This window comes from Stegodyphus dumicola, chromosome 1 (genome assembly GCF_044657685.1).
Source record: "Stegodyphus dumicola isolate Sdum_Otavi_A_Nest chromosome 1, ASM4465768v1".
In the NCBI taxonomy this organism is placed as follows: Eukaryota; Metazoa; Arthropoda; class Arachnida; order Araneae; family Eresidae; genus Stegodyphus; species Stegodyphus dumicola.
This window is the reverse complement of record NC_140768.1, coordinates 99088293-99113585: the sequence shown is the minus strand read 5'-3', so window position 1 is coordinate 99113585 and position 25293 is coordinate 99088293. Positions and strand designations below refer to the sequence as shown.

General features: G+C 31.4%; 1 protein-coding gene across 1 annotated transcript in view; it reads left to right on the top strand.

Annotated features, from left to right (window-relative positions):
• The first annotated feature begins 342 nt into the window (after positions 1-342).
• The window catches only part of LOC118195467 (LIM/homeobox protein Lhx3-like), a 259960-nt gene continuing 235009 nt past the window's right edge, over positions 343-25293 (top strand). The window contains exon 1 of the mRNA XM_085818097.1: positions 343-544. Coding sequence (XP_085674223.1) covers positions 460-544 — 85 coding nt within the window. The 5' untranslated portion in view covers positions 343-459. The remainder of the gene's footprint in view (positions 545-25293) is intronic.

Sequence of the window (25293 nt, the reverse complement as noted above, 5' to 3'; positions counted from 1 at the left end):
AGAAAATGCCAAACCTCGAAGTGAATCGTTCCACTTCTGGAGCGAATATCTCGGCAGACGTCTCCACCACTTCCTTCCTTATAAATCCGCTCCATGGCGGCCGCCATATGCGTCTCAGGTGCGGGCGTTGACAGGTGCCACGGCGCCTTACCACTGGCTGTGTAGCAAAAGCAGGGGCGGAGCCACCGCCTGCATAAGTAATCAGGGCGTGGAGTCGCCAGCGCGCGCCGACCCGCTCTTCTTCCCCCCCCACCCTCTCCCACGTCAACCCCCCGCCGCCAAAATTTTTGAAGAAGTGTCCCTCTCCCAGCCGGTGACACATCCCTTTTTATTGGCGAGCGCGGCGCGCACTTATCCAAATTAAAGCGCGTCTGAGGAAGGAAGGAGTTGTTGTGTTTTTGGAAGGTCCTACCAACCATCATCATCATCACCATCGGCCGGAGCGCGTGGCCGGCGGGCATGTCCACTATGGTCAGCGCCGACGGCAACCCACCCAACGCGGACCTCCTGCTGGCCCTGCTGGCCCGGAACAAGGCTTTAGAAGGTTTGCTTTGCACCCTCTTTTCTACCCGTCCGGTTGTAAACTGCTCGATTTTTTCCTCTCTCGCTCTCTCCAGCAAGCTGTAATTAACTTTAGGCCCGCCGCCATAACCCCCTCGCCCCCGCACCCCCTCAGATATCTAGCGGCTTGCATGCACTTAGCCAAATTGAACTTGCTTATTACTGCGGGACTTGATCAAATTAGCGATCTATTGGAAAAGAGACCAAACAACACTGGAAGGGGAGGGAAGGGGCAATAGCGAAAGAAGCTCGGGCACCACTCGGTCGAAATGATTGAGTGCGTGCGATTGTTTCAACGCGCCTGCAATTATCGTTTAGCCTGTCCCGATATTTCAGAATTAAAAGTGCATGACTAGCGGGTTTTCCCTTGACTTACGTCCCAAATTCTTCTTTGCTTTTTTAATCTTCAGCCCGCGCTTCCCATTGGAGTAGGGATCAAATATGCTCAGCCGCAGCCCAGTTGAAAAGTGTCCTGGTGACAGAGATCTCGAAGAGTGTCCGGCACCAATGTCACTTCATCTGTCGGAAAATCATGAACACACAATTTAAGGAATAAAGTCTCAATCGCCCAGTCTGCAAGAAATTTTTTTCCGAAGTTTCGGGCTGTTTATCCTCTATTCCGGGAAAATTCTTGAAGCTTGGATTGGTTTGCAACTTTTAGACGGCTGCGTTATGTGGTCTTATGACGATTTCGCATATTAATTGACATAACAAAGGAAATTAACTTGAAGAATATTCGGTAAACCCAGGGAGTAAGTCCATTTTCTTATCTTCATTGCAGATATTTTAGGCTGATAGGCTGGTTAATCGGATATATTAACAAAAACATTCCTTTAAACGCAGTTATATCTGAAATATAGTTCATTGCTACAGGTATCTTAGGTAGATCTTCATTGTTTTCTAAAACTAACTTAATGAAATGTATTCTAAGACTAAAGTAGATGTTTCAGTTAGTTGTAGCATGATCAATTCTTCATGTCTGTTTATAGGTGTATATAAATACCTATGTTTTATTTGTCTTAATACATTTTATATAAGTAACTATTAAATGAAATGCCATATTACGCTAATAAACAAATATAAGTATTTAATTCACTGGTTACATAACTTAACTACTTCGTTGAAAACAATACAAATAGTTCATGAAGAGTACGAAAGAAAGAAGCATTTCTTCTACAATATCAAGATCAAAGTGCGATTTGTATTTCCCCATTCATTTTAACTACATCTTTTAATTAGTCTTGCAAATTTTATTTCAGCGTGTGACCGCGATTTACTTGAAATCTGCGTGTGACATAGTGATCATAGCAGAGGATTTTAATTTTTCTTTATGCGCTGCGATACATAAGTTTTGTTTACGTTATTTGGAAATGGATGGGAGGCAGATGAACAATTTAAATAAAACGAATCAAAGTATATGGAACTATACTTATATTTATATCACTTATTAGCATTATTCTAATAAGTAATATAATAATGTGTGTATTACTTGTCACCTTACATTGTTTGTTTCTATGCTTGCTTTATCTCGTATTATGCAAATTAGTTTCCAAGATATCTGATGAAAGCAAATATAAATTTGAAAAATGGTTTTGTATTTATTGGAACTGGATTATCTCAAGTTCCCCTGTATTAAGTTGAGTAATACTCAGATCGTGATTGAATACTTTGATATGTCTATCGAAAGTAAGTATTTTAGTATCTTTGTTTTTATGTATGTAAAAAATAATGTGAGAAATTCCCTTCATGTTATACAAAAAGCACAAAGCTATTTTTGTTAAAAAAATTATTGCTAAATCTCAAATGATATAATTTTAGTTGAAATGGTGCGTTATTTTTTTAATATTTTTTAAGCAAAATATTGAGAACGGAATGAAAGAAAACATATTTTTAAAATGTTATTTCCTTGAATCACGTTGCAAATCGATTCCAGATTTCTTTTTGAAATTTAAACTAGCGTTAAGTTTATGAGACTCGATTACTGATTTTAAATCAAATACGGAATTATGATTTTTGTAATTATAGTAGAATCTCAGAAATAAACACATTCAGAAGCGAATAGAGACGTGAAGAAAGAATATTACATATATTTCATTTATTCACTTCAGTTTCATTGCACTTCAAATGGTTTCACTGTACATTTATTAAGATACATATGAAATACTTAAGTTTTATTGATATATTAATATTTTAATATCAATTAAAAAGTACTTTTTATTCGCATTACATGCATCATTGCGAGTTTTAATCTAATGAAAAGTATTTTAGGATTATTTTTAGCTAATGTTCAGAAAATATTTGCATTTCTTGCGCTTAAGTTCCGTTAGTACCTTAATGGACCACTTATATTTGGAACCAGTTCTAAGGGTATTGCTTACTTGACTTTAATGGTGATAATAGCGAATACAGAAAATCATATATTTGTAGTCATTTTTACGGAATTAATCAAAAAGTGTATTTTTCTCGGAATCGCAGTTATTTTTCAGAACACAGAACTTTTTCTGTATCTATAAAATTAGGAAATTGAAATTTTTGCTTGAGGTATATGGTTATTTCTAATTTTACAATAAACATTTTCCGTGACAAACAGACTTGTATATCTTATCTCGTTAGATATGTTTTTATTTAAAGGAAATTCGTTGTTACGAATATATATATATATATATATATATATATATATATGTATATGTGTGTGTGTGTGTGTGTGTGTAAGGTAGTAAAATAGTTTTATATGTGTAATATTAAGGAAAGGATGAGAGCGTGTTTATACCAATCTATATAATTATTAGTATTCTATTTTTTCATTAATATTTCATACCTTTTTACTTTATTTAAATTGTTTACGAAAGTGATTCATGACTTTAATATTAACGGACTAATATTTTTTTAATCTTTATTCTTTTCCGTCATTTGAAGTTAGTTTTATAAATTTATATTTATTGGGTTTTTTTCCCCACTATATATATATATATATAATTTAGTGTATACTCCTGTGGGAGGACATAATAATAAAATGAATATTAAGTCCTTTTTTTAAAAATTAAAATCATGTTTCCCTTTCGAAATCTTGATTTTGGAATTAAATTTTAGTGTAAGTAAAGAATACGTCTGATCGAGTTTAACGTGATGTTGAAACATATTAAATTTCATTGGAAACAATTCTAGCGACTTTATTCATATCAAACTTTTACTACTCAAACTTTAATTTTGCAATTTCTCGAATGAACACATTTTCTTTACGACGTAAACATTTGGATTGGTAGTAACGTCTTAGAATTTTTTGTTCCAAATACTGTATGTGGTTTAGTAGAACGTGCCTGTAACCTAATAATGAAAAAAAAAATTTAAATGAATTTTTACATTTATTTAGTTGATTAAATACAATCGATTTCTAAAGTGTTATCTTCCATTACCTTTCCTTTTCTTAAGCCATTCATTTGCCAAAGAAATATAAATCAAGTTTAAGCAAATCTTGGCAAATTATTTTTTAATTAACAGTCTACGTCTTCCATTACTGATTTTAAATTTTCACCAAATTAATATGGGAATTCTAAATTTTGAAAATTTTAATTAAAATTTCAGTTTTTTGAACCATGATAAAATAAACTCGCTACAATTTTAGCCATTCCTATATCTCATTGTTAATGCATTAGTATATTTTGCCATGCATAACAACGGATTACGCATTAACAATCTCAGGCTGAAACTAGTAAATGAGACAAGAATTAAAGTGCACAAATACTATTAAGAAACCAGAAATTTATCATTTCTGTATTCGTAAATTAAACTACAAAATACAATTTTGTTAAATTTAAACAAAGAAATCATTATTAATTAAAAAGATTTCTATTATTTTTAATAAAATGAAATAATGAAATGAATTTTATTCACAATAGGCTTTTAGAATAAATTCATAATCTTCTTTAATGAGGTTTTAGAAAATGAATCATTTTTATTGGGGTAAAAATTTAAATTTAATTTAATGGCTTTTTTATAATTTAGAAGAGTGTAGAGCATTTTGATGCGCTTGTTGTGAAAGAAATCATTAAAAGCGAGCTTAATTTTACTTGGAATGGAAAAAACAATCAAGCAAGAATAAAGGCAGTCCGGATAAAAAGAGCACAATTTTATATTAAAATATTTTGACTGCTGTCTTAAATACAGTTTCTTACCCTAAACCTAAAATAATAGTAACGGAGCACATCCTATATAAACACTCGAGGACTTATTATAAACATATTTAAATACCTTACTATAAATATGATTTTTAACACTTTTATATCAAAGAAATTTTTATAAGGGAACGAATTTTGAATTTAATATTTCAACATGAATTTTCGTAAAATAAGTGTTTTAAATAATTTAAATTTTCGCCTTTTTATGTGTTACCTAGAAATAATTTACGTTAAGTTAGATGCATTAATAGAAGTAGCAGTAATTAAAATAAGAGGTTAAATATTTTGAAAATAAATAGCCTTTTTTTTCTTTTGTATCTACTATAAAATAAATTGTCGTAAAACATTTTCTTTTCTCCTATTTAAATGTTACCTGATTCTGAAAAATAAGTAAATAAACAAATAAAATACTAACATAAAACCACAAGGCAAATTTTCAAAAATGTGCATTAATTTCCTAGTGCCATTTTTTTAAATTGCTCATGTTCTTGAAGCTTTGATTAAAAATACATGCTAGAAATTCAAACGATAAAATTTGTCTCCTTAACATACGACCAAGCGCGGTCACATTGAAATTGCGAGCATTGCCTTTACTGTAAAACATGTTTTTCTGCATGCAGCTTTTAATAACCAAGAAAACAACCACACAACATTTCTCTTTCCGAAATATTTTATAGTTAGTTGACTTTTCTGGGATGAATTAATTCTCTGGCATATTAACATGTTTTTATATATGCTGTTAATCAAAGTACAAATTTAGATATAAATTTATATTTTTTCCCCCTTGAAAGAGTTTTTTCACGTAATGAGAGGAAACTGGTATACGGGATAAGCAGGAAATTTGTAAACAGCATTAACAGTATTTATAATATTTGTTTTATATACATTATTTATAACATTTATAATTTCCATTAACTATCTATAAACTTGCTAATATACTGTGATAAATACAAGTGATGATAGTTTTTACTGGAAGCATTAGTATAAGTCACGTCGGGAAAGAAATTATTTGACAATTCTTAAATTTCTTTTATTAAATAATAAAGAATCTGTACGCGTGTAAGTTTCTCGCATTGTGAAAAATCGACGTTGCCTTTTTTGAGCATACGTAGTCCTTTACCCAGGCATATGACCCTAAAAGCCAGAATTTTGAATTTATAATTTTATTTATTTGTTTATTTCATATTTTGTATGAATTTAATGAATTTTTGATTACACTCAATGATTTAAATGAAACTTATTGCCGCTGCTTGAAATAAAATATTTTTATCTTCAACACGCAGGGTATTGCCATTCAGTAATACAGAAGATATTAAACCTTCAGATTTTACCTGTCTGGTATATACGAACAGATTAAGCGATTTAAAAGCATAAACACAGCTCTTAATAATATTTTTCTAACTTATTCTGCGAATGATTTAAATAAAAATGCATTTAAATAATGAGAAGTATGAAATACTTATTGAAATTACGCTAGCTGAATTTATTAAAATCATTCCATATATTTCCTTTTCTTAATAGATGTATATAGTCTAGGTGGTTGACCGCATAAGCCGCTTGTCTGTAATAATAGTTTTATTTAATGACTTTCTTAACCATATGTTAGATTGTGACTGCTGATAATAATCGGTAGTGAACCGATCTGGTATGATGAGACGAAATTTTACATTGATTATCTTGCTATTACGAGGTACAGGCTTTCATTTACCAATCATTTCCAAAGTACCCCTGAGGGAACTATAGAATGTGTGTCTCCCCAGGACTGACGTAAAACTCTGCCTTCAACCACCGGAATTTCCCCGAGCATTTCCCGGCTTCTTTCCGGCTGCAGGCTCCGATGCCTTCAGCATGTACCTCGACTAGCCAGTTACAAACGCCTACACATTTATATTGTTTTATGCTGCAAAAACTTGATATTTTTACAGAAATAAAACAAACTGATGTCTTTAATCATAATTTGTTCTCTCAAAAGCCAATTATCTAAATTCAGCGTAGCTCCCGTATGTCCATATTATTAAATAATGAAGAATCTGCATAAGTATATGTACATATATGTTCCTCGGATTGCGGAAAAATGGCGGCAACCATAGCCACCGTATTTTGAACATATGCAAACCCTCCGAATAGCGCATCTCGAACTCCGAATTTAGAAATTTTTAAAAATTTATTTCTTATTTCGTGCGAATTTTTTTATTTATTTATTTTCGTATTTCGACTTTAGATTTAAAAAATACAGCGATTTAAAAGCTTTGTGTTGTCACTCTGAAAAGCGTAAAGTATTCATGTTTCACATTTAATCAGAAAAATTAGCGATATAACCACTCAGCAAAATGAAATATATTTTTCTTATGAATTTAATCATAATCTCAAGTAATTTAAAAGAAATATGTGCTACTGCTTGAATTAAAATATTTTTATCAACCACTCTGCAGTATGTTGTCATTTAGCATAGCGTAAGATAATATTTCTTTTTTTCCAAATTTACTCTGCTATTACCTGACAAACTAAGCGAATTAAAAGCAATTAAATGCAGATTCAATTCAAGTAGTATTAATTACTAGCTCGACTCGTGAAATTACATTAGCTGGATTCAATAAAATCATTACATACTCTCCCATTTTTATAGTAATTATTTTAGGCGATTGTAACGTTAGTTAAAAACGTGCTATTAATTAACGTTTTGTAAAATAAACAATGATGAAGATTTTAATTACTTAACCGAAATTGTTTGTTTGTACATGATAGATTTTCTTAGGTATAAGAGCTTTCATTTTTGTGCGAATGGTAATTCGAATAACACAAAACTAATTATTTTTATGCTATTCGACAAAGAAAATCGACCTAATATAGATTTATTGAAACAGCTAATACGACTTAATACTTAGAATCAGATTTTTGTTCAGTAAACTTAAAAATATGTTTTAAAAACTAAAAGATTTTATAGTTAAGTTGAAATCAGAAGCTGCTAATCAATGAAGTGAATATTTAGAAATGCGTCACGATTTAATGAAAATATAATTTAAATTTCAATTCTACAATAAATTATGATCGTAGTAAAACTTCCAGATTCTAAATCGCAAAATATATACAGTATCTAAAAATTAATTCATGTTTTATATTTATTTATGCGATTGTTTTTTAAACTAATTAAGATAATAATACTTAATTGGTGAGAAAATTATTTGCAAAGTATTTTGATCTTGAAATAGTTGTAAAGAGATAACACTGTATAGAGAAGTATTTTTAAAAAAGTGTTTCTCTTAAACTGGTGAAAAAGGTACAGAAAATAAACAAGAATTTGCTCGGTATTTTGCATGACGTTAATTTAGAACTTTTAAATTTAATGTAAACTTCTTGATTTTGTTTTTTAGATATCGTTACTTGATAAATATGACAAGTTACTTACTTATGCAAGTGCTAGCAATAAAAATAGTTTCACATAGAGGTTTTAGGAAAAATATAGTATACTGTGATTATATGCGAATGGGTATACCACCGCAACAGGATCACATTCAGAGCGTTTATATTAGAAAGTTGGACTCAAGTCACCCATCTCCCCTTCAAGTCGCCATTGTTGCGTTCCCGCTAGCAAAGAGTTGTAAACGGTAAGCATGGGAATTATAATTGCTTTTTTCCCAGAAATAAATACCAATATTTCCCCAGAGTTTCAATTTTGAAATCCCGTATTAAGTTCACGTCGCCATTGTTGCTTTCCCACTGTAAATTCTTATTAAAACCGTTAGATGGCGACGTGTTCGTTTACTGTTTAGAATAGAATATAACTTTATAGAATAGTTTAAAACCTCTTAAAACAGATTTTAAGAGTGTGCTGTATCGTATTTTCGCAAATATTTCGTTGAAATCGAATGAACGCTGAAAACAGTGAAAAATCGGCCAAAGTGGACTACGATTATCCGAAAGCTCATTTCCGGAAAACGTCGTAACCGATAACAAAGAAACCAATTGTTACTAAAACCATTATATGGCGCCGGGTTAGTTCTACAGTGTTTTTCCAGTTTTATTTGAGCTCGGTAAAATCTTGCGCAGTTCACGTTAAAGGGAAATAAGGGGAAAATGACTATCTACCTGAGACTTAGAATAAACTACCGCTATCCATCTAAACGAAGCACCTTCACTCTGCGTAGAGCCCGGGCAATGCCTGTTTTTCATGATCGTTTCATTGCTCTAATATAAATACACAAATCATTTGGTATTGGTTTCTTTTCTATTTATGCCTATTTTAAAAGGAAGTGTTTCTTTCCAGACCTCATGTCTATATATAGCTAGCGGAGCATTACTGAAAAAAAAAAAAAAAAAAAAAAAAAAAAAAAAAAAAAAAAAAAAAAAAAAGAAACACTCCATAAGTCAGAACAATCAAAACTGACGGAGTGCGATTTTCCTCAGACTGAAGTTCTTTGTTTGACGAGAGAAGTTTTGATGAGCTTTCTTTCTCACTTTACCTGTGTCAGAGATAGAAACTTTCATGTTCTGGAGTAAAGTAATATATGTTATGTATTAGACGTTATAGTTCAAAGACTATTTTGTTTTTCAATAATCTTTAAACAAAAAAATTTATCCTTGCGAGAAATAAATGCAAAATTAAATAATTTTAAATGTGTAAATTGCTCTTATGGTATTGTAAAATATAATAGGTAAATTATTTCTTTGACGAAAAGAGAATTTTAAGTAATATATCCTTATAATTTTTAAGAGCTTAATATTCTTGTATTTATGTTTTAGTTTAGCAATTTATGGTGCTATAATTTTATAATGAATTTTATATTCAGATATTAGAGATAACATAGTTGCATTCAAAGTTATATAGTTTTATAAGGGAATCGAAAATAATACATTAAGCATTAATAAGAAATAATAACAGCATTTTTGCAAACTTATTACTGATTATACAGAGCATGTTTACACATTTTTTGGAACGAGTTCGAGGCAGTTCAAGTGATATTTCAAATGTAAAGATTATTTTTTAAATATTTTTTATCATAGCCTTTTTCCTAGAATTCAAATCTACATCGTGATTTCTATGTTAGAAAGGCTTTTCGCAAAATTTCCGGGTTATTGATTTATATTCTTCTTCCACTACTCCATCTATAGTGGTGGGTTTGCGCTTAGAAAAAGCTCTTTTCAAGAGACCAAAGGCATAGTAGTTCAACGTAAAGGACTTCGCAAGAGTAAGTTCAAAATTGTATATATGCGATACCTGTATCAGTCTTCATTTTTTCAAGGAATTCAGTGGTACTTTTCGAAGTATGAATAGTTGCTTTGTCTTGATTAAGTTTCACTTTTTAAAAGTCTCTGGGCTAAGAAAAATGGAATTTTTGTTGCAAATATCAGATATAAAGCATCGAGTTGATTTTAATACTTCCCCGTCACCTCTTCTTCTTCTTTCTTTTTTTTTTTTTTTTTTTTTTTTTTCTTAAATTTCCCATGAATCCTGCGACAGTCATCTTACTGAAACTAGATGGAATCAAGTTTGTATATTTTATTTTCTCTTCTTTTCTGCCCATTAATATCTTCTCTTTTTGTTACAGTAAACCCTTGCTTTATCAATATGCGTCTCTCTCAGTCTGTGATCTGAGGATCACGAATTATTCTTGAAGCCTGCGCTTATAATCTTCCTAGATTTCCAAAAAATAAAAGAAAATATTTAAACTGTCTGCATATACCATACTATAGCCGAAAATCTCAGAGGTCGAAATTGCAATCGTCTATCACTCTTTCTGCCAAGACTGAGATTTTATTATTTGGCTATCATACTTTAGGATTTCCCGATCTAGTCTCAGCAACAAAAGAGGGATTTAAAGCATTATGACTGTGATGCTTCTTACCAAATTCAGTTAAAACATAGAACAGCTAGTGCAGGAACTGCCAGGTTCATCTATTTAATGAGAGTATCAGCATTTATTTAATTTGTAGTTAATAACACACAGAAATGTAATCCAAGGCCAAAAAAGCCTTGAATTAATAAAATCGAACATAGATTTTCCGCTGTTAAATTGATCACTTGATATCAATGCAAAATTAAGTGAATTTTAATTAATTGTATTTTAAAAATATAAGTATACATATATCCTTTCGAAGGAGGAAACACTAAGGTGGTCCGCAGAATATTTTAATTCAGAAAAGCATCTTTCACTTGAAAAAGCCTGAAAAGCGCTGTTACAAATTAATGTATATTAAGGATATTAAATAGTGATAAATTTCACTAGTTTTTGTTTTTCCTAGTTTCAGAAACATTTGAATCATTCAAACAAGTAATATATTTATTTAAAAATTCTGAAAATCACATGTCTTGTATATAGTGAATAAACTGGGAATATTCAGGGTTTGAATAAACATTATAATGTTCTTTTTAAAACGGGCTTGTTCTGAAAAACATTAGTTACATAGGAATCGATTAAGTTGCAGTTGTAAAGGAATCGGACAAAAATGTCGCCAAATGGTCGAAGTCTGGCGAGTTTCGGTGATTTCTTGCCAAATTTGATGATAAAATTAGTCATCGTCAGCTTAGGGTGACCTCGGCAATTTGGCGAGATAGCCATTTACCTCAATGTGAAATGGACTTGCCCCTGTAACCTTATTTTTCTGGGGAATCTTCACTTTCTTAAGACATTTCGTATTAAATTGCACTACAATTAATACTACCATGTACGTATTATTCCACTCAAATCATTTACAAAATTCGTAACAATATTAAAATATTTCTGATTTATTATTACATGTATCTGTTTGCTTTACAGTTGTTTAAATATAGACGGATTATTGTTTAATAAAGACGGGCGGTCATACGAAATGACCGCTGTTCTAGATATTATAAATTATAATTAAAATTATTTGTGCAAAGGTGTCTGCTAATTCAAACTGAATTACCCAGGGCAGGCGACGAGGACGCCTCTTTGCTTACTGTCCCACGGGGTTTCCCTCTTCTACTTGCTTAATTGCTTAAAGTAGAGTGCAATGAAGGAAATCACTGGCGGAACATTTCTTAAGTGCCACCGCTAGCTCAATAAATAAAGGTGATTTAAATAATAAAATGTTAATTCACATGCCAAAGATCTCACAACATTTCTTGTGTAGATCTTTTCATCATTTTTAAGCTCTCCATGAAGAGGACCATCGATTATTTTTAATTTTACGTCCGTTCTTTCACGAACTCTTGAACAGGTAACATAAAGTTGACCGTGTCCAAATGCAGGCTGAGGTAAAAAAAAATGCCATCCCGCTTAAGCTTTTGGCTCTGAGACTTATTGATGGCCATAGAAAAGCCAAGTTTTACAGGAAATTGTCTACGTTTCAATTGAAACGGCAACCCTGTGCCTTGGCAACTTTACCCCATTGGCTAGTACAGTTACCCAAGCAACCAATAAACTATGGGCGACAGACAGACACTTAAGCCGCATATATATATATATATATATGGGGTGAAGTAACATCATCTCCTCCGAAACGGCTGGCTCCCGGGCTTAGCGAAGCACACTGTTGGATTCCGCAGGTCCGTGGCACGCCATTTTGACAATTTGCGTCTTCGTAGGACTTTAATTAGCCAAGATATTAATTAAAAACTAACTTTTGCCTACATTTTCCACTTAATGTGAATGGTTCTTGGGTTTTTCCTTATCAGAGGGATTTGCCTACGTGCCAAATTCTTTTTTCTTGAATATCTGCGGAATGGCGTCGAGTTGAAATTCGAGACGCATATCCTCGAATTTCAAAAAAATTTTCGAATCCATCGATACCATTCTCATCTTCGTACGACTTTAATTGATACGACTTCGTACGAGATATTAATTAAGAACTGCGATAACGTTAATTTCCGCGCTCATTTTTCCGAGTGGTAACAATAAACTATCGGCGACACACACTTAAGCCGCTTATATATAAAGAGATAATTTTTAAAAGAGAACATTGAGACAAAACTGGTAATTAAAATTTTTTATGAATAATGCAAGAATGGAAAGAACTGTTCTAAATGGGAATTCTGTGACCTACGAGACTTCTGGTTCTGCTCTAGGTTTTAAATAATTAAAATGCAAATATATCCCAGGGTTTGTTTCGGCATTAGAGTAAATATTTGTTTAAATGTTTACTTATTAATGCTTTGCTAATAAATAAATATTTTTTTAATGTTTAAATGTTTATTTAATTTAATGCTAAAATATTAAAGCATGGTTTTCAAAATAATTTACTTTAGGGGGTAGAATTTAATTTTATATTTGTTTTAAATGTATTTTATAAAATTATCTACTCAAGGAAAAGGAAAAATATGTTTAGCAACTTTAGGAACAACAATAATGTTAGATGGTGATTGTTTTTAATATGAAGCGCAAAAGAAAATGATAGTTTTCTACAGAATAATAATAATAAAAAAAAAAAATACTGTACTTAAAGAAAAAGTTCTAGCGGGTCTTTTTTACCTTTGTTCGAATTCAATGAAATTATTCAAATTCACTTCTAAGTACAAGATATTCCAAAAGTAAGTGTTTATTTTTGTAAATCCGAAAACTTAAAAAAATTAACTACAAAAAATAAAATATGGAAGCTCTCGGATTTTACATTACTCCCAAACGGTCTTTATTTTCCTTTTACAGATACAAACACGTTTTGAGAGCATTTCGGCTAAACATATTTAAAAACAACATATCTTTAGATTTCCGGTAGACAGTCGAGCACCCTGTCGACTGTCTACCTGAAAAATGTTTTATTCCCTACAGTGTTATCACTGTTCGCTTTGAAATTGTTGAATATTTTAACAAAAATTCGCTAAAGGTTCACAAAATAGACAATAATACCAATTCGAAATTCCAGATTCATGGCTTCCAAACGCCGATGTTCGGGTGGAGACTCCGTTATTCAAAATTTGGTAACTCTGATTTTCACGATGCGAGAAACGTACATACATTCATGAACAATTTGAAAAGTGACACAGCTTTTTATAGTGATTCGACGATTCGACGCAAGATGCCGTTTTGAGACGAATAGCTCTTCTGAGCTAACAGGCCCTTAATTAAAAAAAAAAAAAAAAAAAAAAAATCATAATTTTGAAAAAAATTAATCCTAAATGCATGATTTTCCCCTCAAAGCCTGATGAATATTTGAATGTCCAGAAAGTGGTGTAGGCTAAAGACATGTGAAGAAGTGATATGAGTATATTTTAAATTAACTGCGCAATAAAAAGTAAAAACGCATTAAAACTTTTTAAATACGAGTAAAATCTGACTTTTGAAAATACTCAATAGCTAATTAAACATAGCCTAAGCACGTGACAAAACTTACTGACGTTCGCTATTATTCAGAAAAAGTTAAACGCGGTGATTCTGTTATACTATTTGCACAACTGCAGATTGATTTTTTAATATTTGATTTTCGGAAATACCGGCAGTAAAAGCATTAAATATCATTTTGCGTATGTCGACAACTGCCCACTAAAGAGTTCACTGGTATATTTTCAACTAGCTAATAACAGAACAATAGATTTTTTTTTTTTGGTCTAGAAAATTATTAAACAGAAAAAAAAAAAAAAAAAAAAACCGACATTATGGGGGGGGGTAATTCTTAATTCTTTTTTTTTTAATTTTATTTTTATTTCTTAAGTTACATACCCTATTCATTTGAATTTAAGTAAACCGCAGTGCGTGTTTTTGAACGTTAAAAAACCGAGATTATTCAAAATATCATTCTCAAACGACTTTCAAATGAACGATAATTTTCTCTATTTGATGTTCAGACGATGTTTACATTTCCTGTGCCATAAAAGCAGCTGCAGTAGAGAATTGAACTAAATGCAAAAATGGGGAAAAGTAATACTTCCATGATGTTTTGCTGATCGATAAACATGAAGTTGATTTAAGGTTTCGTGCCCTCGAACGTCACGCTAGTCGTTCATTAAAAGCTAAATATTCAATGGACGCCAGAGAAGAGAAAATATAAAATAACCATTAACTTGTTTGTATCTATATCAAATTGTGCAATCGATGCTAATGGGCCAATCGATAGATGGATCATCATTCCTCTGTAAGTGTTAACAATCAAATCATTAGGAAACATGCTGCATCATTTTACGAAATTTATTGATTTGATTATCCTGACTTTTAGATTAAAAGATACACCTATTGGTAACTACTGAAAACTCTTTTTCAGTACTTTTGCATTAGTCAATTGTTAAATGTTTATAGATTGTTAATAAATGCGAAATACGAAAACGTTTCTGTCATTCATAATCTATACGTCATTCATCTTAGAAGAATACTTATACGATGACGATGATATAATGACGATGACAGGATGAATGACGATTATTCATTAATCCGTTGAGTACCACTGAACGTATACTAAAGGAACCTTTTCAATGATTAATCCGATCTTTTAATAAAATCCTACAGTTATTATTATAACACTATTTAATACTAAAATACTGTTACGAATTTTGTGCTTAAACTGGTAATTTAGGTGAATCATAAATAAAATTGTTGTCTTTTTCTGTGTACTGAAGCGCGAGACAAATTCTAAGAGAAAGCTATGGCGGAAAAGTAAGAATACAGAGACAGGTGCATTTAACATTGAGTAAACGGGTATCTCGGTAATTTGGCGAGATATCGCCAAGTTAACAACGGCATTGGGGATTTATTTTGTGGTCGTTTGCAGAAAAATTGCCAAGCGGCGCCAAATTTGGCGAGTACTTGGAAACATTTTGGTACGCACCAGGCGTCCCCGACCTTCGTCACCTATGACCTATCACCGTAATATGTATTGAAATTGACCACTATTTAGCTGTAATCGTAATTCCCCCCCCCCTCGTATTGCTTTCCTGCAATTTCGAGAAGCAAAAAGTGCTGGAAATATAGAGCCATCCGGTGAAAACTATTTAAGGGTGAAGAAAGAGCTGTCAGTTGCTTAATCATTGCTGTTACTAGTTGTTTAGTTCCGCGCGAACTGAAATATCCGAGTTAGTTTTCTCTTTAGATGCTCTTTGCATTACGTTTAGGTTAACGATCTTAGTAGTTTGAAGTGTAACTACTAATTATACAGTGTGATATGAACACTTGTACGATTATTTCTGTGGGAACTTCCAGAGTTCTGAAATAATTCTTTTGATAAAAAATAAATTTTTATTAACCGATTATCGGACTTGTGTATTGAATCTGTTTTGAATCCGTATGCACGTTACAATACACATGCAGTGGGTGAAGCGTAAACTGCTACTGTATATAAATGAAGCACCGCACATGATACTGTACACAAAATGTTTTTCTGTCATCCGGATTGAAAGCAATATTTCAACATGTTCTATCGCCTCTGATCTCTGTTTGGTAATCGATTTAAGTCCCTTTGCAAAGTTAGCCAATTCGATAACGTCCTCGTTTTTCACGGGCACAATCATTCAATCTATAAGGTATGCAACATTAAATTCCAGGATATGTATGCTATTTTCGGACTTTTCAGCAATCTCGTTTTTCATTTCCATAGGGATGCTAACAATTTCCTTCATTGATTGACTTTTGTCACGAACCTAAAACCCATAGTTAATGAATTTGTAAAACAGTTACGCAAAAAAGCACGAAATAACTTGAAAATTTAGAGTTATAGCTCAGGTTGTTCAATGAATAATAGCAACAGGCGTACTGACACTCATGGGCAGTCGTAGCATGTCTCGAAAGAGGAAAAGAAGTACAGTGCGTGCAATCGTGACTCATCGAACTCGAGTCGTAATCCCCAAAAAATATTCTATATACAGCAAAAATTTTTGCGTCCAAACAGGACGTACGTCGAGTGGAAAGCATTTCAAAGCAGACTGATACTGAGGTGTCATTGCATACCAAACTAAATTACAGCAGAATACTAAATTGAATTCACAGTGAAAGGTACAAGAAGTGTGCAGCCGTCAAGTATTATATTCCAGAAAGATATTGTGAAAGCTTCAGTTTTTCAAAGACTTTTAAGGAAGTGGTAAAATGTGAAAGAAATGAACAACTTGAAAACTATATAAAGTTTATACATGTTAAATTTACCATTTTCTGTATACATATTTAACTGATACTTTGCGGGTCCCAAGTATCATAACATACAAGTTTGTCCCATGATGAGTCTATTTCAAACATTAAATTATGAATAATTAAAATGCAGTTTGTTATAAAATATTAAGGAAAGATTTTTTAATTTAATGCTTTTATTGTTCTTAATTTTAAAAAATTGGAAAAAAATCAGTTTTATTTTATTTTATTTCGATTAATTTTAATTTTTTGTTTTATTTGCTAAATGTTTTTACCAGTTACAATAGTCCTACGCACAAGCATATTACTCTTTACAGAATAGTATGATCATTAATTTTTGAAAAATTACATATATATATATACGCACACATACATAACCTAACCCGGATTAAAAGTCCTTATCCGGGCTTTATTTTCACCATCGATGGTCGTAATCATATACTTTCAATTACAGAAGTGTTTTAAATGACGAAAATATTGATATTTGGGAAATATCAAATTTAAAGTTTTAATTTTAGGCAAACAACGTAATCCAACTCTAAATACAGTAATCAATTAATTAAGTTAAAATAATTTGAGAAAATAAGTTTAAACGAAGTGTAACACAAAATGTGTATAAGGTATAGCGATGAACTTTGGCATTGGTAAATGAAGAACATACGCAGGTTTCTGTTACAGCATATTTCTCATCTCGATGCAGACTATAAACCTAAACTATAAGAAAATTATATCACTGGTTTAAAAAAATAGGCCTTAGAGCACGGGAGAAGTCTAAATGAATAAAATTTCATAGTATAAATTTTAAGTATTCGTAAAGTTTGGTTATTAATCTGTTTTTGTATATTTCTTCCCATGTTAATTATAAATAATCAGTGTTTGTTTGGAAGCGTCCATTTAATTAGCAATAGAATACTACATCTCTTCATTACTTAACGTATCATAGTTCTCAGATACCCTTTTCATATACTTTTTATTTAAATGATGCCAAGTATAATGTGTCATAAAAAAAAAAGCTGTGGTAAAGTGTCTTGGAAAACCATCAAAAGTTTCATGTTAAATTCAAAGCCATTTGTCTGCAAACCCTCTTCACTTTCTTGTACCATTTTAAGTGGAGTAAGACTTATTCGACAGGGAATAATGGAAAAATTTCCATTATTATTAACAAGGCTATTTTGCAAGTAAAACTCATTGTATGGTCAAAATATTTTATTTATAATTTTATTATATTATTTTATAATAATTATATTATATTATATTACATTATAGTTATTATGATGTTAAAGTTATAGAACCATTACAGTCTTTTTGAAGCAAGAGGCAGGAAAAATGTACAATGCCCTCGCCTTGGCTCGAACCTGGGCCTCTCGAATACGCCCGAAGCTGCTACCGTTACATCACGAAGGCATGGTGGAAGAAGGGAGAAAATACTTTATAAAATTGTAGAGAAATTACGTATTTTTTGGAAGCAGGAAAGATGAAAAATCAGCAATGCCCTCGCCAGTAATCCAATTGCGGACCTCTGGAATACGCGCCGAGTGTGCTGACCACTACACCACGAAGGCATGCTAAGAAGGCTGAAGAAATACCTTATAAAGTAAAAATTGAGTGTTCATCTTTGATATTATATTTTTGGTAAGAAATTTTGAAAGATTTTAAATTGGTAGATTTCAGGCTCATAAATTCAAACAAAGAATGTTCATATTCATAAAATCACTTCGAATGTGCGTTGGTTTAGTTTTATTTGCATTTAAAAATTTATTTAGGAATTTAAGTGAAATTTTGTTCTAAAATGTGAAGCTAAAAAATCTGGAAAAAAATTGTAATTCAATAAAATTCTATTTATTTAAAACCGTAGTATATTTTTAATCAAAACCAGTGTCTGAGCAATTTATTTCCTCTTGGAATAAACTATAAACAGTTTTACTCAATGCGTTTATCTAAGTAACATTAAAAAAATTAATGTTCTTTAGATGGATAGAATTTTGTAAAAATGTACCTAAATATCGAAAAAAATCTTTTTGCAGAAAAGCATGAAAAAAATTCGCTATGCCAACTACATTAAAAAAACATTAAAAAGCTATTTAAAAATTTCTCTCAGCCCAATCATATTGTGATGATAGCTCTGCAGCTTCACGTTTCACTTATTTTATTTTTTAAAAATTCTTGCTAGAGTGGTTTCATAAATCTTTGCTTCAACTTTTAAGTACGGAATTTTTTAATTTTCTAAACCCCTTACGGGCATCACTGTATATCACTTTTAATTCCAGCACTTCAGCTCGACAAAAAATAATTTCTTTCAAATATATAACTATATCCCGTCTCCAGTTTTTTAAAAGTTTTACACCAACAAATCTATTTTTAAGCGCTTCTCTGCGATATGCTCAAATAAATGCTCCTTCGAATTCAAAATTCTAAAAGTATTTTTATTGCTAGCGGACCTAATTCTGAAAGAATATGCTTATGAATAATACCATTGATATAAAAAGTGCATTATAATTTGGAAAACACTGAAACGTCTCAGTTAAATTATATTTAAAAGATACCTCTTGAAAACTATCTCTTTTAAAAAGGCCGTGACCGTGTTAATTGCACATTTTAATTTAACATATAAGTATTCGATACTAAAAATTTAAACATGTTATATTCTTTTAAAATGAGTAATGTTCACTTTATTTTTACTTTAAAGTAAAGAAGTATTGTAATCGCGAAATATTTCAAGTATCATATTTCAATGCAAATATCCATTTTGACTATTTTTTTGCGTGACATCTGGATTTGCGAAAGAATAAGGACTCATTTTTCCAAAGCGGATTGTAAAATGGATTTTTCTGGATGTCTGTACGTACGTTAGTACGTATATCTCTCACATAACTCAAAAACGATTAGACGTAGAAAGTTGATAATTTGGAACTGCTTTGACATCTACTTGTGTACTCCCTTTTTTTATTGCACTCTCACATAACTCAAAAACGATTAGACATAGAAAGTTGATAATTTGGAACTGCTTTGACATCTACTTGTGTACTCCCTTTTTTTATTGCACTCTCACATAACATAACTCTCACATAACTCAAAAACGATTAGACATAGAAAGTTGATAATTTGGAACTGCTTTGACATCTACTTGTGTACTCCCTTTTTTTATTGCACTCTCACATAACATAACTCTCACATAACTCAAAAACGATTAGACATAGAAAGTTGATAATTTGGAACTGCTTTGACATCTACTTGTGTACTCCCTTTTTTTATTGCACTCTCACATAACATAACTCTCACATAACTCAAAAACGATTAGACATAGAAAGTTGATAATTTGGAACTGCTTTGACATCTACTTGTGTACTCCCTTTTTTTATTGCACTCTCACATAACATAACTCTCACATAACTCAAAAACGATTAGACATAGAAAGTTGATAATTTGGAACTGCTTTGACATCTACTTGTGTACTCCCTTTTTTTATTGCAACCAACAGTGCCAAGAGTATATATATATATATATATATATATATATATATATATATATATATATATATATATATACATACTTATATATGTATATATGTAAGAAAACTCTGCACTGCGTCATTTCGGAACTATTCTATGTCATATGACTCTTACATAATTCTGATGATATAAATGGAACTAAAACTCAAACAGCCAATAGTAATTTTACAGCAGTATTAACTATTCAATCGAGATGCACTGAGAACCAAAACTAAATCAATCTGAATTAAGATTTCACCCTGAGCATAACGCACTTGCTTTCTACGCTTTGGCCTAGCTGGAGTGCAGTCGGTCTGCTCCTTCATTCTTGCTGCAAATTTATCGAAAATGTAAACTTTTTTGAATATTCACAATTAATGTACCAAACTGTTTGTGGCCGCAACATGTTTGCTGCAGTAAAAAATGAAGATTTAATCTACCTTCGCCTCCAATTTTCTATTCATTATGCAACACTTCTATGCTACCAAAATTCCTGCTGGCCATTACTTGGAAGTTTGTTTCATATATATATAATACACTAGATTTATATATCCAGTGTGTGTGTTCACGCGTATATATATCTATGCAAATATATATATATATATATATATATATACAAACCCGTAGCCAACTTAAAAGTCCTCCCTGGCCTTTACTTTTGCAATCGTTGGTCTTAGTCATATCTTTATATACTTTAAATTGCAGAAGTATTTTAAATGTCGAAAATAATCATGTTTTGAAAATGTCAAATAAAAAAAATGGAGAAATAACGAAATCTAATTTTTGATGCGTACACCCGGTTCCTTAACTTATATATGGCAAAGATATACACTCATCTAAAAAAAGGTGACATTAAAAGAAGTTTGACTCACAAAAAATGGAGAGAGGTATTTAATTTAAAAAAAGGTGTATAATTTAACAGGCCGTACAAGGAAATCATGTGATGTCCACAACAGATTTTTTAATATGAAAATTGAAAAATCTTCTTTTAGAGATTAATTTGTTCTTGCACCTCTTAATTTGTTCGAAACATAAAACAGAAATGCAGTTTACTTAAACACTGAAAATGATCTTGAGAAATATGCAGCGTAAATTCTTGCAAGGGTGTTTGCATTTATACACGTGTGACTAAACAACACTGTCTGTGTTATGAAGGATGTTTTATAATTCTGGGTGTGTAACTGATTTTTATACAAATATGATTAATGGTGACATTTGTGACATCATTTCATACTTATTTATCGTTCCTACAAATTCGTGGTAGAAGTTTTCCGCATAAATACTATCTGAACTTTCTGTCATTTCCCTTTCCTCTGGGCTAATAGCTTAATTTGATGTTGAGTACTTTTACCCAAGCATCACAACACTTTCCCATTTTTGGGGCAGGTCACGTTGCTAGATAAATGGCTCACGTGCGTTCTGCACGGCTGGTCACGTGTTAGCTTGATACGTGAGGCCCGGAATTGGAAAGTTAGTACCCACATTCGAAGAGGGAGGGCCGAAACATAATCTCATCAAAATGCTCGCCTATCTTCTCTAGAAATCGCATCAACATGCTGTACATAACTTGATCGAGACTGTCGGCATTGGTGTTGCTACAGTATCTTGTGGACCAAATGATTGTTTAGTTAGATTTGCTAGAGAACTCACTTTAAAGTCCTAATTTTATTATAACTGTCTAAGGAATCTCTATGATAATCTAACATGACTTGTAATTTACAAAATATTTGCTTATTTACTTTACTTATATATATATATAGTTAAAAATAAGTACAAATTCTTATTGGTATCGTATAAAGTTTAATTCTCGTCTGATCAACAGAGTAAAAATTAATTGTGGATTATTAAAATATGAACTATTTTTTCTATTTCGAAGTCGTTTGTAAAGGCGTTTCTCAAACATTTTTCAAGGAGGTCACTTTTTAAAATTAGAATGTTTTGGGGACAATCTTATTCTTATCCCTTTACAAAGCAAATTTTAGCGTATGTTACTCCCTTGATTTGCGTATTTTTAAAATATAATTAATTAAAATTAATTTTATATCGTTATTACGTAATTAAGTTAACAAGAAAAAGTCGCATTTGTTTTTAATAACTCGAGCTATTTAAGGATATTAGAGAAACAAATTTCTGAAATCGAAACGAAAATGTAAAAAACTTGTAAAATATCTAATTGTACTTAACAGAGCTTGCTTTCTCCCAGCAGAAAATTGTTTTCGGCCTGTCAGTGGCAGAAATTGCTTGTGACTGATAAAAACGCAGACAACCAGCAGAACATAACAAACTCATTTAAATATTTATAATATTAAATAATACTTGTTTTGCTTTAAACGGTAATATTTTATTAAAGCATTTTAATAATTTAATAAATTATATTTTTGTAAACAAGATATCCATTTATTTTTAATTAATATATATATATATTGAATAACAATTATAAAAATTCAATAAGGATGCAGTTTTTTTAATAAAAAAGAAAACTTATTCAATTTCCTTTCACAATTTAAGTTACTTTATCAATTATTTATTTAACTATAACTTTTTATTATTTCAATCTATTATTTACTTTCACTGAAATAAATTAACCATAAGAGTGAGTTTTCTAACATAAATTTGTGCGGATTTTCTTATACATAAAGTGATATAGCTCCTGAAAATTCGTAAGAACGCAGATGTAACTTTATTATGAAAGGTTACAAACATTTCATAAAAAAATCACAATTTTTCCTTTTCGTATGTTAGAACTTTTCATAGTATAGAGGGCGCTGTTGCGCCAAAAGAATTCTTCTGTGTTTTTACATTATGTAACTGTGGTTCGCAGTTGCGATGTATCTATATTACTGTGGTATATTTTGGTGCTTTCATTAAATATAATTGAAAGATATCGTCAGGTATTTTTTTTATCCAAATCAAGATCAAATTTACCACTGATGCAAACTCCTCGAAACAAAATTAGCGTTCGAACAAGAATCGTCAAGTTATTACTCGCCTTTCGAACTACGCATTCGTATCGTTAATCGCTTCGTAACATGTGGTGCTGTCGCCGGGAATTATCGTAATGGTGGGGTGAGTAAATAGTTTTGTTGAAAAGTTGTTTGAATAGAATATTTTGTAATTGTTGAAGTGGTAAAGTTGTTTGATGTTGTTGATCTTGTTTGGTAAAAATTTACAACTTTAGGTTTCGCATTTTCTGAATATTTGCATTGGTATTTGCAAGTAAGAAAATATTGTGCTTTCTTAGAATTAGAATTTGTTGTTAATGCTTGAAGTGTGATTTGTTGTTGAAAACTACAGTTTTTTCTTAGAATTCTAGAATTAGATTTATTTTTAAAATATTTGAGGGGTAAAATTTGTTGCTAGAAACTGTGAAAATGGCTAAATTGTTAAAGATTCGAATTAAGCGTGACACACATCGTGAACAAACTTTAAAGTTAGTAGAAAAAATAAACAAAAAAATACCTGAAGATATCTTTCATTTATATTTAATGAAAGCACCAAAATATATCACAGTAATACAGATACATCGCAACTGCGAACCACAGTTACATAATGTAAAAACACAGAAGAATTCTTATGGCGCAACAGCGCCCTCTATACTATGAAAAGTTCTAACACACCCTACCTGTGCTCTGTTAAGAGCACACTAAATTTACACATCAATAATATATGTAGATATAATCACAAATCAATATGGACGAATCAATACTAAAAACTACATTGCAAATTAATACAATACATGACACAAACATATATATCTATATAACTTTAAACTTCAAAAGGATAGATCAATTGGACGGATCTTCGATAAAGTCCTTGAGAAGTACGAATCAAGCATGAACGCACATACCCATCCCTACCTTTATAAACTTCTTCTAAAATTCCAATAGGCCATAAAAATTTTAATTTCGTCGACCCCTTCAGCAATACAACCTCACCCTTTTTAAGATTTCTTTCAGGAGATGAATTGAGAAAAGTATGCGCAGACCGTAATTCGAGAAGATAATTCTCCTTCCACTTTTTCCAAATTTGTTTCAAAAGATTAGTTTGATACAGTTTTCTTTTAGTCAAAGTCTGCCTGTTCAATGGTTCATTCCTCAAAAGGTCGGCGAAATGTACAGGATAAGAAATATTTTCTTGCCCTGGAAACAAGAAATGGGCAGGTGTAAGAGCTTCTGGCTCTTTTATTTCATTGTGGACATAAGTAAGAGGTCTATGATTTAAACCTAACTCAATTTCTGATAGAATAGTGATCATTTCCTCAAAGTTAAGAAGAGCCCTTCCGAGAATCTTTCTCAGAGGATCTTTGATACTTTTCATAAGCCTTTCATAAAAACCACCCCACCAAGGCGCGTGAGGCGCAATATATTGCCAAGTTATGCCGTTTATTGATATGAAATCTTTCAATTTTGAATCTATTATAATTTTTGCTAATTCTTTAAGAATTTCATTAGTGGCTCTAAAGCTCTTAGCATTGTCGGAAATGATAACTTTACAATTTCCTCTCCTAGCTAAAAATCTCCTTAATGACAAAATAAAATTTTTTGTTGACATATTTGTGATTAATTCTATGTGCACAGCTCTAGTAACACTGCATGTGAATACTGTTATATAAGCCTTTTGATTCGTATCCTTTCCTGATTTTATCAAAACTGGGCCAGTGAAATATATACCAGTTACAGTAAAAGGAGGGTTTTTAGTAATTCTACTTTTAGGTAGTTGACTAGTTATTTGTTTAGCTGGTTTCAACTTATACTTTCGACAAATTAGGCAGTTACCTAATACTCTTTTTATAATTTGTCTACCTCGTGGAATCCAAAATCTAGACCTAATTTTGGCTAGCGTAAATGTAACTCCACCATGAAAAATTTTATTATGTTCTCGAATAATAATTAACTCTGTAAATTTAGACTGCTTAGGACGAAGTATAGGATGAGCTTCATCCTTTGTAAACGCTCCTTCTTCCAATCTTCCTTTTATGCGCAATACACCACAACTGTCGAGAAATGGGGCTAAATTTGAAAGTGGAGAGTTTTTAGGAATCGATTTACCATTTTTAAGGTTCTGTAA